Source organism: Macaca thibetana, chromosome 11, assembly GCF_024542745.1.
Source record: "Macaca thibetana thibetana isolate TM-01 chromosome 11, ASM2454274v1, whole genome shotgun sequence".
NCBI lineage: Eukaryota > Metazoa > Chordata > Mammalia > Primates > Cercopithecidae > Macaca > Macaca thibetana.
Genome location: NC_065588.1, coordinates 128,350,025 through 128,363,667, shown reverse-complemented (window position 1 = coordinate 128,363,667; position 13,643 = coordinate 128,350,025). Strand labels below are relative to the sequence as shown.

General features: G+C 49.5%; 1 protein-coding gene across 11 annotated transcripts in view; it reads right to left on the bottom strand.

The window, feature by feature from the left end:
• EP400 (E1A binding protein p400) overlaps positions 1 to 13,643 on the bottom strand; it is a 231,973-nt gene that overhangs the window by 85,147 nt on the left and 133,183 nt on the right. For 10 of the 11 annotated variants that reach the window (XM_050747651.1, XM_050747654.1, XM_050747660.1 and 7 more), the window contains 7 exons: positions 12,836 to 13,221; positions 8,475 to 8,768; positions 7,055 to 7,240; positions 4,540 to 4,680; positions 3,928 to 4,006; positions 3,172 to 3,221; positions 2,270 to 2,327 (listed from right to left, as the gene is read on the bottom strand). In XM_050747651.1, coding sequence (XP_050603608.1) covers positions 2,270 to 2,327; positions 3,172 to 3,221; positions 3,928 to 4,006; positions 4,540 to 4,680; positions 7,055 to 7,240; positions 8,475 to 8,768; positions 12,836 to 13,221 — 1,194 coding nt within the window. The remainder of the gene's footprint in view (positions 1 to 2,269; positions 2,328 to 3,171; positions 3,222 to 3,927; positions 4,007 to 4,539; positions 4,681 to 7,054; positions 7,241 to 8,474; positions 8,769 to 12,835; positions 13,222 to 13,643) is intronic. The other variant, XM_050747658.1, reaches the window with a different exon arrangement.

Below are 13,643 nucleotides of genomic sequence, written 5' to 3'. Positions count from 1 at the left end.
ACTGCCCACCAAGAAGGCCTAGGCACCTGACCCCAACCACACAAGTCACTGGGCCTCTGGGTGCTGCCTTTTCTGACTGTACTCGACACCCTGGTGGCTCACGACAGGCCTGGCCATCTCCTCTTCTTGGAAACGCCTTCTGCCATTCCTTCTGCCTTCTGATCACTTGGTTTCCAGAGTGGAGAGCTTTGGAAAAGAAAAGTGAAGACGACCTCGGACGGTTAACTTGGCCTTCTCTGAGTTATCCTAAGACATCTTTAGGCATTAAATAGAAGCCAAATAAAGGTCTGTTTCAATACAGTTGAGCACCACATAACGACGTTTCTGCCAACAACGGACCGCATATGCAATGGGACCCTGTAAGACTGTAATACTGTATCTTTATGTTAGCTTATCTATGTCAAGATATGTTTAGATGCACAAATACCACTATATTCCAATTACCCACAGTATTCAGGAGAGTCACATGTGTGCAGGTTTGTAGCCAGCGGCACAGGCTGCACCATCTAGGTTTCAGTGAGTACTCTGTACATTCATGTAACAACAAAATTGCCCAGCAACGCATCTCTCAGAATATATACCCATTGTTAAGAAACACATGACTGTACACAAATGTGCTCCTGAGAATGTGAGAAAATAAGGAAAGTGGAGATGTCAATCTACATAAAGCCAACCGCAGGCACCAGAGTACAGGCCAGAGAAAAGGTGTTCCTCAGGAAGAAATGACCTAATCCTTTTCCAGGTAACAAGAAAGACACAAACCTACGGTACTCTGTTGTGCTTCTCTTGTTGTCTGAAAGGCCAGGGTTCAATCCATCCCCAGTGCAGGATGGTATTATCTAGAATTCAGCACCAGGCCAGGTGTGGTGGCTGACACCTTTAATCCCAGTACTTTGGGAGGCTGAGGCGGGTGGATCACCTGAGGTCAGGAGTTTGAGACCAGCCTGGCCAACATGGTGAAACTCTGTCTCTACTAAAAATACAAAAATTAGCTGCATAGTGATCCGTGCCTGTAGTCTCAGCTACTCCAGAGGCTGAGGCAAGAGAATCGCTTGGCAGGGGCCTGAAAATGCCACCACAATGCCGTGCCAGTGCTGGGCCATGTGCCCGCAGGCTCCTCACTCATCTGCCACATTGCTGTTTCGTTTCTGTCATATGCAGCAGACCTGAATACCGCCAGTTTCATGCCAACAATCTGGTCAAACTCCCTATTGACTTCCAAATAAAAATCAATACATGGCCGGGCGCGGTGGCTCAAGCCTGTAATCCCAGCACTTTGGGAGGCCGAGGCAGGCGGATCACGAGGTCAGGAGATCGAGACCATCCTGGCTAACACGGTGAAACCCCGTCTCTACTAAAAATACAAAAAGAAATTAGCCGGGCGTGGTGGTGGGCGCCTGTAGTCCCAGCTACTCCGGAGGCTAAGGCAGGAGAATGGCGTGAACCCGGGAGGCGGAGCTTGCAGTGAGTTGAGATCCGGCCACTGCACTCCAGTCTGGGCGACAGAGCGAGACTCCGTCTCAAAAAAAAAAAAAAAAAAAAAAAAAAAAATCAATACATACCAAAGATCAATCTTCAAAAATTTGGAAAAGTTAACACACTTCACCAAATCAAGCCAATAAACCCACACTGATGCTGATCAAAGAGCCGAAGGAGAAACTGCAGGCCTCACCTGGCACCTGACAGGAACCGCCACACAAACACCCAAGAAAGTTTCTCCAACCTCTCTACTCCTGCTCTCCACTCTGTCTCTAAAAATCCATTCTAGTCCTGAGGACTTCTGTACTCAATCCACATGGGTTTGGAAATAGGTCGTGGCCGGGGCTGTCCCCAGCTCACACACCCAGTGCTCAGGTATCTGTTCTCATCTGAACGAGGTGCCAACATCTAAAATTCACATGAGTTTCTCCTGAAATCCCAATGGCTGGCAACCATGGGTCTACCACAGGACATACCAGGGCCACTTCTCGAGGACAGGAAAAAGCTTGGCCCTGTGCCACAGAAGCATGGGGCCCCAACACTCTCCAAGATGCACCCAAGTTTCCAAACCTCACAAAAGCAGATACAACCATGTTGCTCCAGAAAACATCCCAAGTGCTCTAGAGATACCAAAAAGTACTCTCTACACTGAGTGACATCTGGATAAATACAAAAGTTGAACTTTCCAACCAGCTGAAGATGACAAGACTAAACCCCAAGTCGCCACAGCTCTGTGTGATCTCATCAGCAGCGCTGCAGACAACAAAGATGGCACTGAGGGGGAACAGACCTTCGTCATCAGTCAAAGATACGCTAGCTTTTCTTTTTCTTCCAGATATTCCTGAATCCTGAAAGAAAGAAAGAAAAACCACAAGCATGAGATCCAAACACTCAGAATGGGAAACCAAGACAGAAGTGTCCATGGGACAGGGGAAAGCCCCAGGGCAAGCCTGCTGGGCCGCCCTCAGCCTCCATCTGGGGTCGGGTCAGGGCAGGGCAGTCAGGGAGCAAGGACGTGATCAATGCTCACTGTGCTCAGCTGTCACTGCCAAATTAACAACGCACGTGAGACCAAGGCTATAAAGCACCAGTATATTTTCAAAGTAGACTGAGTCTATAATGAAAGGGATTAATAGGCCGGGCGCAGTGGCTCATGCCTGTAATCCTAGCACTTTGGGAGGCCAAGGCGGACGGAATGCCTGAGCTCAAGAGTTTGAGACCAGCCTGGGCAACATGGTGAAACCCCATCTCTACAAAAATACAAAAAAAAAAAAAAATTAGCCGGGCGTGGCAGTGTGCGCCTGTAGTCCCAGCTACTCGGGAGACTGAGGCGGGAGAACTGCTTGAAACTGGGAGGCGGAGCTTGCAGTGGGCTGAGATCATGCCACTTCACTCCAGCCTGGGCGACAGAGACTCCGTCTCAAAAAAAAAAAAAAAGAAAGGGGAGTAATAGTCACAGCCTATAAATTCCTCTGGATGAGAATGAAAAGGCCCACTCCACTGGAGCGGCTTCCACTCCTCACACACAGTACAGCGACAACCCCAAACTTACCAGAGAACACAGTACAGCGACAACCCCAAACTTACCAGAGAACACAGTACAGCGACAACCCCAAACTTACCAGAGAACACAGTACAGCGACAACCCCAAACTTACCAGAGAACACAGTACAGCGACAACCCCAAACTTACCAGAGAACTCTCCTGGAATGCATCAAATCCTTTAGGTCTCAATTCTTTCCCTAGAGAGACAAGAAGCACAGTTCATTCCCAAGACGCCCCATGCTTGGCGAGGGCGCCTCTGCTTTCCAGGCAGGGTCCTGCTGCCTCCACCCACGTGCAGGGAAAGGAGGGACACGTTGAGTTCTGCCTCTTCCTCCTCATCACGCAGGGCAGTGGTTTTTACTATCTTGTGGCTCTATGCCTTTCAGCAGCAGCCACCTCTCAGCCTCAGGTTCCTCATCAATAACGGGGAAACACAGTGCCCACCCTCCTGGGGGCATCCTCAGAGGCAAATGAAACAGTGAATGCTGCCGCCACTGGTGCTGCGCATATCCTAAGTGGAGCGGCACATAACAAGTGGAGGCAGCTGCTGAAGAAATATCAAAGGAAGAACGACATGGAGGCGTCACCCAGCCAGGCACCCAGGGATCCTCCTGCATGGCAAATGCCTCAAGGAGCTCCTCACTCACTGTCCAGGGACTGAACCCCAGTTCTGTGTCCCAGAGTTTATCAACTTGGGGGTGCTGACTCACACCAGCACATCTCAAAAGCACTGAAGCATAAAACTAGGATGGCCACACAAAGAGAAATGTAACAATCAGGCAGCTGGCTGATGAGCAGATGTCCTCTGTGGGAAGCCACAGTGCCAGGAGACTGCCTGCTGAGAAAAGAATCCGAACAAAGTACCACCCAAGCAGTGGTAAGCCTTTTTATAAAGGGTCATACCTCTCCTGGAAACTTTCTGTAAATTTAAGGCTTTCTTCCTTTTTTCTTCTAATTCTACTTGTAGTTTTATTTCCACAACCTAAATGCAAAGGATTAAATGAATAAGGACGTTACTAAGGATGGGAATTACAGACGTTCTGCATACAAAACACTAAAACACATAAGCAGAGTCTAAAAACAGTGTTTTCCAGCCTCGTCAGTTTGGTGCTTTTTCATTTATTTCATACTAACTACATCCTGCCCAGGTTCTATTAGCTGGTGAGATAAGAATTAAAATTTCAAAAAAGGAAAGCAAGCGACCAAGTGGCCGCTCTAGAAGTAACCATGGTGGTGACTTACGCTAACCCTGAAACAACAACGCCCAGAGGCCCTCCACGGCATGAAGCACCTCAGAGGGCGGCCACAGTTGAAGTGCATCAACCGTGCAAGACAGACGGAGGCATGAGCAGCTCATTCAAAGGCCAACGAGCAACAGTCCAGGAGAGTGCACACATTGCCGGCTCTGGTGCTCGAAAGCTTCCTAAGCAAGGTACTGAGCTCTGGTCTCGGGAAGCAGCCTCACCAGCTCCGACAGGCTGACTCTTAGGACCCCATGAAAACTGCAGCACTCGCCTGTTCGATATTCGACCAAAAGCACTCTATCTCGCGGGCCGTGGCGGCGGCTATCCGCCTCAGTCTGCTCTGCTCTTCCTTCTTCCCCCTTTCTTCACGGAGCTGCTTCTCCTCATGATGGCGCACCACAGTTCTAACGAGCTGGTGAATAAAAGTGCAAGAATTGTATGTTTTACTCTATGTCATGTTGGGAAAAAAAGGATATGTAACTTTTTAAAAATCTTCTCAGGCTAAAATTTATACAATTCACTGCCATATACATTCTTGTATGCTCTTAAGGTGGATTAGGAGAAATAGGACTACCAGCAAAAACCACTATCAATATTTTGCTTGACTTTTCTAGAAAGTGTTTTTATTTTTTTCACTAAATACATTATTTTTCTCAAAACTAGAATACCATATTGTGCTATAATCTTCCTTCCCCGTTTAATAGATGATTAACATCTCTCCATGCAATAAACATGGGTCAGCATCTCATTTCATGAATGCTGCACCAGTTACAGAAATTATTGGGCTGGGATAATTCACATTTTTAAAGCTTTTGCTTTAAATTGTCAAACTGCTTTCTAAAAGTTTAGACACTCCACATACCCACCAACAGAACCTCAAACGGGTGGAGAGAATTAAGATGAGAAAAGCTCCAGAGCCCTGAGAGCACAATGGCTGTAACCCCCACGCCTGTTCTAGGGATGGAAATGTGCTCAACCACCGCCCGGACTCTGCGCACACGCCGTGCTCCCACTCAGCCTCCAGCGGGGCTCACTGTTGTCAATACAGGCCCTGATCAGGGTGGGCTGGTCTGCGGCCTCTCCCTGTATACCCCAGTGAGAGGCAGGAGGCACAGGGAGGGGCAGGCCTGGCTGCAGGTGCATCACTCAGCTGTTGCGAGATGGCCCTGGCCTGCGCCCTGTAGGTCCTGCACTGCTCTTCAGCCAACCCCACCAGCTCCCACTCCAGCCCATCAGCCAGCCCCCATCCATCCAGCCTGACATCCACATGTCCAGCCTGGCATCTACACATGTCTGGCCCCCTGCCCTGTCCAGCCTGGTGTCCACCATGTTCAGGACTATCTTCTTTGTGGAAAGGCTGGTTTAAGGAAGAATCTGGGTTTTTCTGAAATGCCTATGAATCTGACTTGAGACCCCTGACCCTCAGAACCCCACAGTTCTCACCCTGTGGTCTCAGCTTTTCTCTGCCTAACCAACATGAAGAGAGCAAGGGGGAGAATTCAGGGTAGGGAGTGGACAAGGCAGGGGACAGAGCACGAGGCCACAGCCTTAAGAGTACAGAAAATATGGCCGGGCGCGGTGGCTCAAGCCTGTAATCCCAGCACTTTGGGAGGCCGAGACGGGCGGATCACGAGGTCAGGAGATCGAGACCATCCTGGCTGACACGGTGAAACCCCATCTCTACTAAAAAATACGAAAACTTAGCCGGGCGAGGTGGCTGGCGCCTGTAGTCCCAGCTACTCGGGAGGCTGAGGCAGGAGAATGGCGTAAACCCGGGAGGTGGAGCTTGCAGTGAGCTGAGATCCGGCCACTGCACTCCAGCCTGGGCGACAGAGCGAGACTCCGTCTCAAAAAAAAAAAAAAAAAAAAAAGAGTACAGAAAATATGAACAAGGACCCTACAGCCCAAGAAACAGAGGCGGCGACACGGTAATAAGGAAGACAAAGAAGGGCCATGGCTGTTCACACAGTGAAAGTACAGCTGCTTCCCACTGAAGCCTGGGGTTTCTAGAAATCGACCACTTGTTCTCACTTTTCTAGTGTTAGCAGTAGGGCCTCCAGAGTCTTCCAAGGACTCTGCACCTGCTTTGGCAACAGTTAGGAGAAAATAAATTCTCAGCCGAAACTAAAGAGAAAGCTAGACTAGAAGCCCAGGAGGAAGAGCAGGAGGTGGTGCGGCCAGGCAGGAAAGCCTGGGACAGCCCCTTGCTGCCCCTTGACTGACACCAGGGGCCTTCTAACTCTCAGCCTCTCAGCTCCCTGAACAGCCCCAGCCACCAGCCTGGACCTGCAGCACTGGAGATATCCTAACTCCAACTGGCAGGCAAAGCCAGGCAACAAAGGGAAGCTAAATCCACACCAGTGCAGAAGTGCGGGAGCACAGGCTTGATTCCAACAACGCATGCTGGGCTCTGAAGACACCACCTCAGACTTAATTACACGGCACAGTTATTCTCCAAACAACAGGGAAGTCTCCTTCCCAGACTTCACAAGTCAAGGTCTTCAGAGTGAGTCTGCCAGGCACGGTGGTTAATGCCTGCAATCCCAGCACTCCAGGAAGCTGAAGCGAGCAATCGCTTGAGCCCAGGATTCAAGACCCGTCTGGGTAATGTGGCAAAAAACACAAAAATTAGCTGGGCATTCCAGCCTGGACAACAGAGCGAGACCCTGTCTGAAAAAAAGTAAGAAAAAAAAGTGGGTCTGGAGTCCTGCCCACCATTTACAGCACCGCAAACTCGAGCTCCCACCAACGCACACAGCACAGCAGCGCCACACATTCCAACCCACCTTCTTCGCAGCGGCCACCTTCCACCTCCTCTCCTGGGCAAAGTCTGTGGCCATCCACTGCATCTCCTCCAGCAGATAGTCCCAGTGGGCCTTGGGCCGTGGGGCCTCCTGCAGCTTCGGCAGACGCCTCTGGGACCACAGACCTGCTTTCCTCAGCTCCGCGACGCGCTGATGCACCTGGTTCTCCTGCAGGTGATATACGGGGGATGGTGGGGTCGGCATGTGATGAGTGTGTTCCACCAACTCACACACCAGAAATCTGAAGCCCTATTATGTAAAAGGCTCAGTCAGGCACTAGGAAGACAGAAAGCTCAAGGTCCCAGTTTAATATCAAAGGTAAGACTCAAACACAAAGGTCACAGTGGTTCTAGGAGAAGTCGAGGAGCGTGTGACCTTTCCAGGAGCCTTAGAAGAAGCTGGAGCGCCGGGCGCGGTGGCTCAAGCCTGTAATCCCAGCACTTTGGGAGGCCAAGGCGGGTGGATCACGAGGTCAGGAGATCGAGACTATCCTGGCTAACATGGTGAAACCCCGTCTCTACTAAAAATACAAAAAACTAGCTGGGCGTGGTGGCGGGCGCCTGTAGTCCCAGCTACTTGGGAGGCTGAGGTGGGAGAATGGCATGAACCCGGGAGGCGGAGCTTGCAGTGAGCCCAGATCACGCCACTGCACTCCAGCCTGGGAGACACAGCGAGACTCCATCTCAAAAAAAAAAAAAAAAAAAAAAAAAAAAAAAAAAAAAAAAAAAAGAAGAAGCTGGAGCAACTGTCCTGCCCCAGCTCTATAAAACAGACTAAAACTTTAAAACCTTATGTTTCTACCAAAGTGCTTACAAGGGAAACCATAGGATGCCTGGAATTTGCTTCTAAATAATCTGGAAGGGAGTGGAATAAACGAAGTAAGACTAGCTACATATTGATCACTGTGATAAAATCAGATAATGGGGAACATGGGGTTTATAACACTCTATTTTGATACACGATTCTTTTAATTCCCCTAATGAAGTTGAACAAAATGAATGCTTAGTCATCCAACCCCAAGTAAGTGCTAAGGGCTGGGTAGTGACTCTCAAGGACAGGGCTGCAGACCAGTGGCTGCAGGGACCTCACAGCCTGCAGGGCCCCAGCGTTCAAGCTTGTCCCTCTCAGCCTGACTCCTACACATGACCTCTCCCACCCTCGTCTACTGCCCGTATGAAAGCAGCCCAAGACTGCAGGTTTTATCACAAAAACACAGACTTCCTCCATGAGTCTGCTTCCAACAGAAAAGGCTAACCCTTGGTTTTCATCTTGTCTCTACTGATTCCCAAGCCATGTTGAATTGACCAGGCATTCAGTTTTACCCTATCACATTCTTGACAATTAAAACTAAATGTGCTTCACCGACTGGAGTACATTTTACAACTTTCTTAAGCATGCTTACCAGCGTTATCTGTTCTGTCAGCGTATCCTGAGAACTGTCTTGGGACGAGGTGGCATTCTGAGCAGGACTCTGTGGTTTGGTGGGGGCAGATGCCGCCACCCCTGGGGTCCGGGAAGTGACTGGAGACAGTGCCTTGTTGGTTGCTGAGGAGGGTCTATTTATTGGCGAGGACCGAGCAGGTGAGGGTCCTGGGCCGGAGCCACTCACGGGTGCCAGGGACGAGGTAGAAGAGGTGGGCAGAGGCCGTGGGCAGGGCGGGGCAGGGTCCACAGGGAGCCTTGTCGATGCCACCGTCTAAAGGGCAGAGCACAAGTGGAGCAAGGTGAAGAAAAGATGTCAGGGCAGCCCACGGTGCCAAATACCAGAGCACCCACAGCATCAGAGACGCACACTGCCAGTACCTTCCACTCCATGACAATGCAAGCAAACAAATCACATCACATCCACGGCCCAACACTAACGTGTCCACAAACAAATAATACATCCTTCTACTTCCACAAAACCAAACAGGAGTTTTCATCATGAACTATCTTTAGGCCATGCCCAGTGGCTCATGCCTGTAATTCCAACACTTTGGGAGGCCGAAGTGGGAGGATCGCTTGAGCCCAGGAGTTTGAGATGAGCCTGGGCGACGAAGTAGGACCCCATCTCTACAAAAAAATTTAAAAATTAGCCAGGTGTGGTGGTGTGTGCCTTTGGTTGCAGCTACACGGGAGGCTAAGGTGGGAGGATTGCTTGAGCCTGAGAGGTTGAGGCTGCAGTGAGTCATGTTTGTGCCACTATACTCCAGCCTGGGCAACAAAGCAAGACCCTGTCTCAAGAAAATATAACGTAACGTAACATAACGTAACATAACATAACATACAAATTCAGTGTGCCTCTCTCATGGCAGATGGGCTAAAAGGGTTAAAAAATTCTCCTCAGGCCAGGCACAGTGACTCACATCTGCAATCCCAGCACTTCTGGAGGCCGAGGTGGGTGGATCACCTGAGGTCAGGAGTTCGAGACCAGCCTGACCAACATGGAGAACCCTCATCTCTACTAAAACTACAAAATTAGCCAGGCATGGTGGCGCATGCCTATAATCCCAGCTACTCAGGAGGCTGAGGCAGGAGAATTGCTTGAACCCAAGAGGTGGAGGTTGTGGTGAGCTGAGATCACGTCATTCCGCTCCAGCCTGGGGAACAAGAGCAAAACTCTGTCTCAAAAAAAAAAGTCCTCCTCTTCGCACCACCTCAACAACAGACTGAATTAAATTCACAGAGAACTGTTGCTGGGGATAGAGAGCAGGGATGATGAGCTGAGTGCAGATTCATACAAGATTCAGCCCATTCAAAAGCTGAAGGGAGACAAAGAACCGCTAGAACACACTCTCTCTGAGTGACTGTCCCATGGCATGGGTTTCTTTTCTTCACAGCCGCAGCACTGTACCCTGGCTGGCCACAGGCTTTTGGAAATGAAGCTTTATTAGAGCACAGCCACATCCACTTATGTGCTGTCTGTGCGTGGCTGTGTCTTCACTTCCGCCACAGAAACTGAACAGTCCGCAAAGCCAGAACATTTATTACCTGGCCCTTGACTGAGAAAGTGTGCCCATCCTGCTCAACCTAGAAGTAACAGGTTCCTACAGACTTTGTAAAGGCTTCTTTAAAATCATTTTCCAGGCTAGGTGTGGTGGCTCACGCCTATAATTCCAGCATTATGGGAGGCCAAGGAGGGTGGATTAGTTGAGATCAGCAGTTTGAGACCAGCTTGGCCAACATGGCAAAAGCTCATCTCTACTAAAAAGTAAAAAAAAAAAAAAAAAAAAAAAAGTTGCCTAAGCATGCACAAGATATTACATGCATTGTAAAATGATCAGTAAATGATTTCCTGTACCGTTGTTCTTAAGGAGATAATATAAAGTCATTTAGAGAGCTAAATTGTGAAATACATCATTTCTCTGCTGGAAAAAAAAAAAAAAAAAAAAGACTAGTAGGGCATGGTGGCGCACACCTGTAGTCCCAGCTATTCAGGAGGCTGAGGCAGAAGTGTTTGAACCCAGGAGGCAGAGGTTGCAGTGAGCCAAGATCGCACCACTGCACTCCACCCTGAGGGACAGAGTGAGACTCTGACTCAAAAAAAAAAAAAGATAAGATAAAATAAAATCATTTTCCACAGCTGGTTTTTTCAGTAATTACAGGCAGGTAAATTAAATCTAAGAAAAACCACAGAGCTGCTTTAAGTCAGTATGTGGCTTGATGTGAGGAAGTGTTCAAAATAGAATCATTTCCACAAAAACCTAAAGCAAGCAATGTAAGGCCTAGAAGAGCTCAGTGCCCCGACATGTGTCGCCTTTCTCAGAGTGGGTGCACTAGGGTTCACTGCAGACTTGCACAAAAGGCTCCCAAGCACAGCCCCACCAGTCACTGGCTTTTCTGGCCTCCATTTTTTTAAATCTATAAAATGGAGATAATAAACATTCTACATCATAACGTTGTCAGGTAAAGGAAATAAATAATGCCAATAAATCGCTCATCACAGTGCTTGACACCACACCTCACAAGTGATGAGTAAGTGATAGCTATTATCATTACTATTATTTCATCATTATATACTTAAGACTTTGCCATAAATCTCAAACATAGAGAACCTGCAGGCCGGGTGCGGTGGCTCAGGCCTATAATCCCAGCACTTTGGGAGGCCAAAGCCGGCGGATCACCTGAGGTCGGGAGTTCAAGACCAGCCTAACAAATATGGAGAAACCTCGTCTCTACTAAAAACACAAAACTAGCCGGCATGGAGGCACATGCCTGTAATCCTAGCTACTAGGGAGCTGAGGCAGGAGAATCGCTTGAACCCAGGAGGCGGAGGTTGTGGTGAGCCGAGATCAGGCCATTGCACTCCAGCCTGGGTAACAAGAGCGAAACTCCATCTAAAAAAAAAAAAAGAAAAGAAAAAGAACTTTTAGCTTGGGCAGCATGGCGAAATCCCATCTCTACAACAATACAAAAATCAGCCAGGTGTAGTGGTGTGTGCCTGTAGTCCCAGCTATTCAGGGGGCAGAGGCAGGAGGAACATCTGAGCCCAGGAAGTAGAGGCTGCAGTGAGCAGAGATTGTCCCACTGCATTCCAGCCTGGGTGACAGAGCCAGAACCTGTTTCAAAACAAACAAAAACCCTGAACTCAAAGCCCACCTAGGAAATTCCTTTGTTAGTGAGGAAGAGGGTAAAAGGGAAGACCCTGCAGTGGGCTCCCCACGCCCTGACGTGCATCAAACAGAACTAAGAGGGCTGAGAGCCCTCCCCGGCCTCCCTGTCAGTGCCCTGTTGACAGCTGGCATCCAGGCTGTGGCATTTCGCTACTCCTTAGAAACCAAAACCAGTTTACTGTGGACATTCCAAAACCGCACTGGGTAAAATTCACCAGTGGGGGAGGAGGGGCATTTTAACTACCTGAAACATGTATCAAGCTGGATCAGTAATGCCTTACACACGTGTATCAAGCTGGCTCATTAACACCTTACACACGTGTATCAAGCTGGATCAGTAACGCCTTACACACGTTTGCAGAGCATAGAGCATCCCAAAAGCAGCAAAGCAGGCACCCAGGGAGCACGTCTGGTGGGTGGTGTGCAGCGTGGTTTTGCACTCACAGGGAGCTAAGGTCAAGCCCCGCTCGTCACTTCATCGCCACGTAACTTGGGGCCAGCCCCAGAACCTCTGACTATTTGTCTCCACACTAGTAGAATGGGTCGCTGCCACCTACCTGAGAGTTGCTGGGCAGATCATAAGGGATAACTGACACTATGCCCTTCACACAACATGTGGGTGAGTAAGCAGGGGCCCATGGTACTAAGAGTGACAATAATAACAGTTGTCTCTTATTATTATTATTTATTTTTTTTTTTTGAGACGGAGTCTCACTCTGTCACCCAGGCTGGAGTACAATGGTGCGATCTCAGCTCACTGCAACCTTTACCTCCTGGGTTCAAGTGATTCTCCTGCCTAAGCCTTTGAAGTAGCTTGGACTACAGGCACGTGCCACCACACCTGGCTAATTTTTGTATTTTTAGTAGAGACAGGGTTTCACCATGTTGGCCGGGTTGGTCTCGAACTCCTGAGCTCAGGTGATCCACCCACCTCAGCCTCCCAAAGTGCTGGGACTACAGGCGTGAGTCACCAAACCTGGCCCTGTTCTCTATTACTTTAATAAAGATAATATCATAGAGCCAAATAAAACTATAGTGCAAGTACTGAATTAACTAATTGTTCTAAATTGGGGGAGCAAGCTGCTAAGAGAAAATATACAAATTACAGTGTGACACCCTGTCTAACAACCAGGCAGTCCATTTTCTTTTTTTCCTGTATCTTTTCTCATACCTGTGGCAGGGAGGAAAGCTGAGAGGGCTGCACCTGCACCTTCCCAGGCGTGGGAACGTGGAGGGCCAGTGGTGCAGGCTGCGAGGGAGGGATGGGGAGTTGGCTGCTGGGGGGTGCAGGGATGGGAACATGGGGCTGCTGAGTCTTCACCGGGATTTGGAGCTGTGTCTGGGCCTCCACTGCTTGCGGCTGCTGTGCAAACTGCAGGGCAGAGGAGAGGGCTGCGGTGGGAACACCGGCTGGGGGCAGTCTCCCGGGCAGCTGCGGCAGTGGGGTGTGCAAGCTGGCGGCGTTCTGCACGGGAGGCCCCGTGGAGGGGTCATACTGCTGCTGACTCTGCCTCTGTCCAGTGAGCTGCGCGGCCTGCGGCGTGGGGGGCATTCCTCCTGCAAAATAAGAAAAGCACCAAGAGCACTGATTCCCAAGTGTGGCAGCTTCTACCAGTGAGTCACAAGGAAACATGTCTGACACCCCGGTGCTTATCCAAGACCTACCACACTCACACAAGAAGTCGGCCACAACTGAGCACACACAAAAGGAAAGAGAGGCGCTTGACCTTTGCAAGTCAGCATCAAGCAAAACAAGCACCAGATCACCACAGGGCATCCCCACAACGCGGCAATTAGGAAAAACACAGGAGTAAAAATTGTTGAAAGACACTATGACAAAGCGACGTGTGGCTCCCATTAGTGTGGCAAGAACATGTCTCCAGGGGCTTTGCATATGATATGGACTGGGACTCAGAGAAGTATCTCAATTTCAGGCACCCCACTGCAAACACGCTACCTCCACTGCCCAAGTTTGAGTC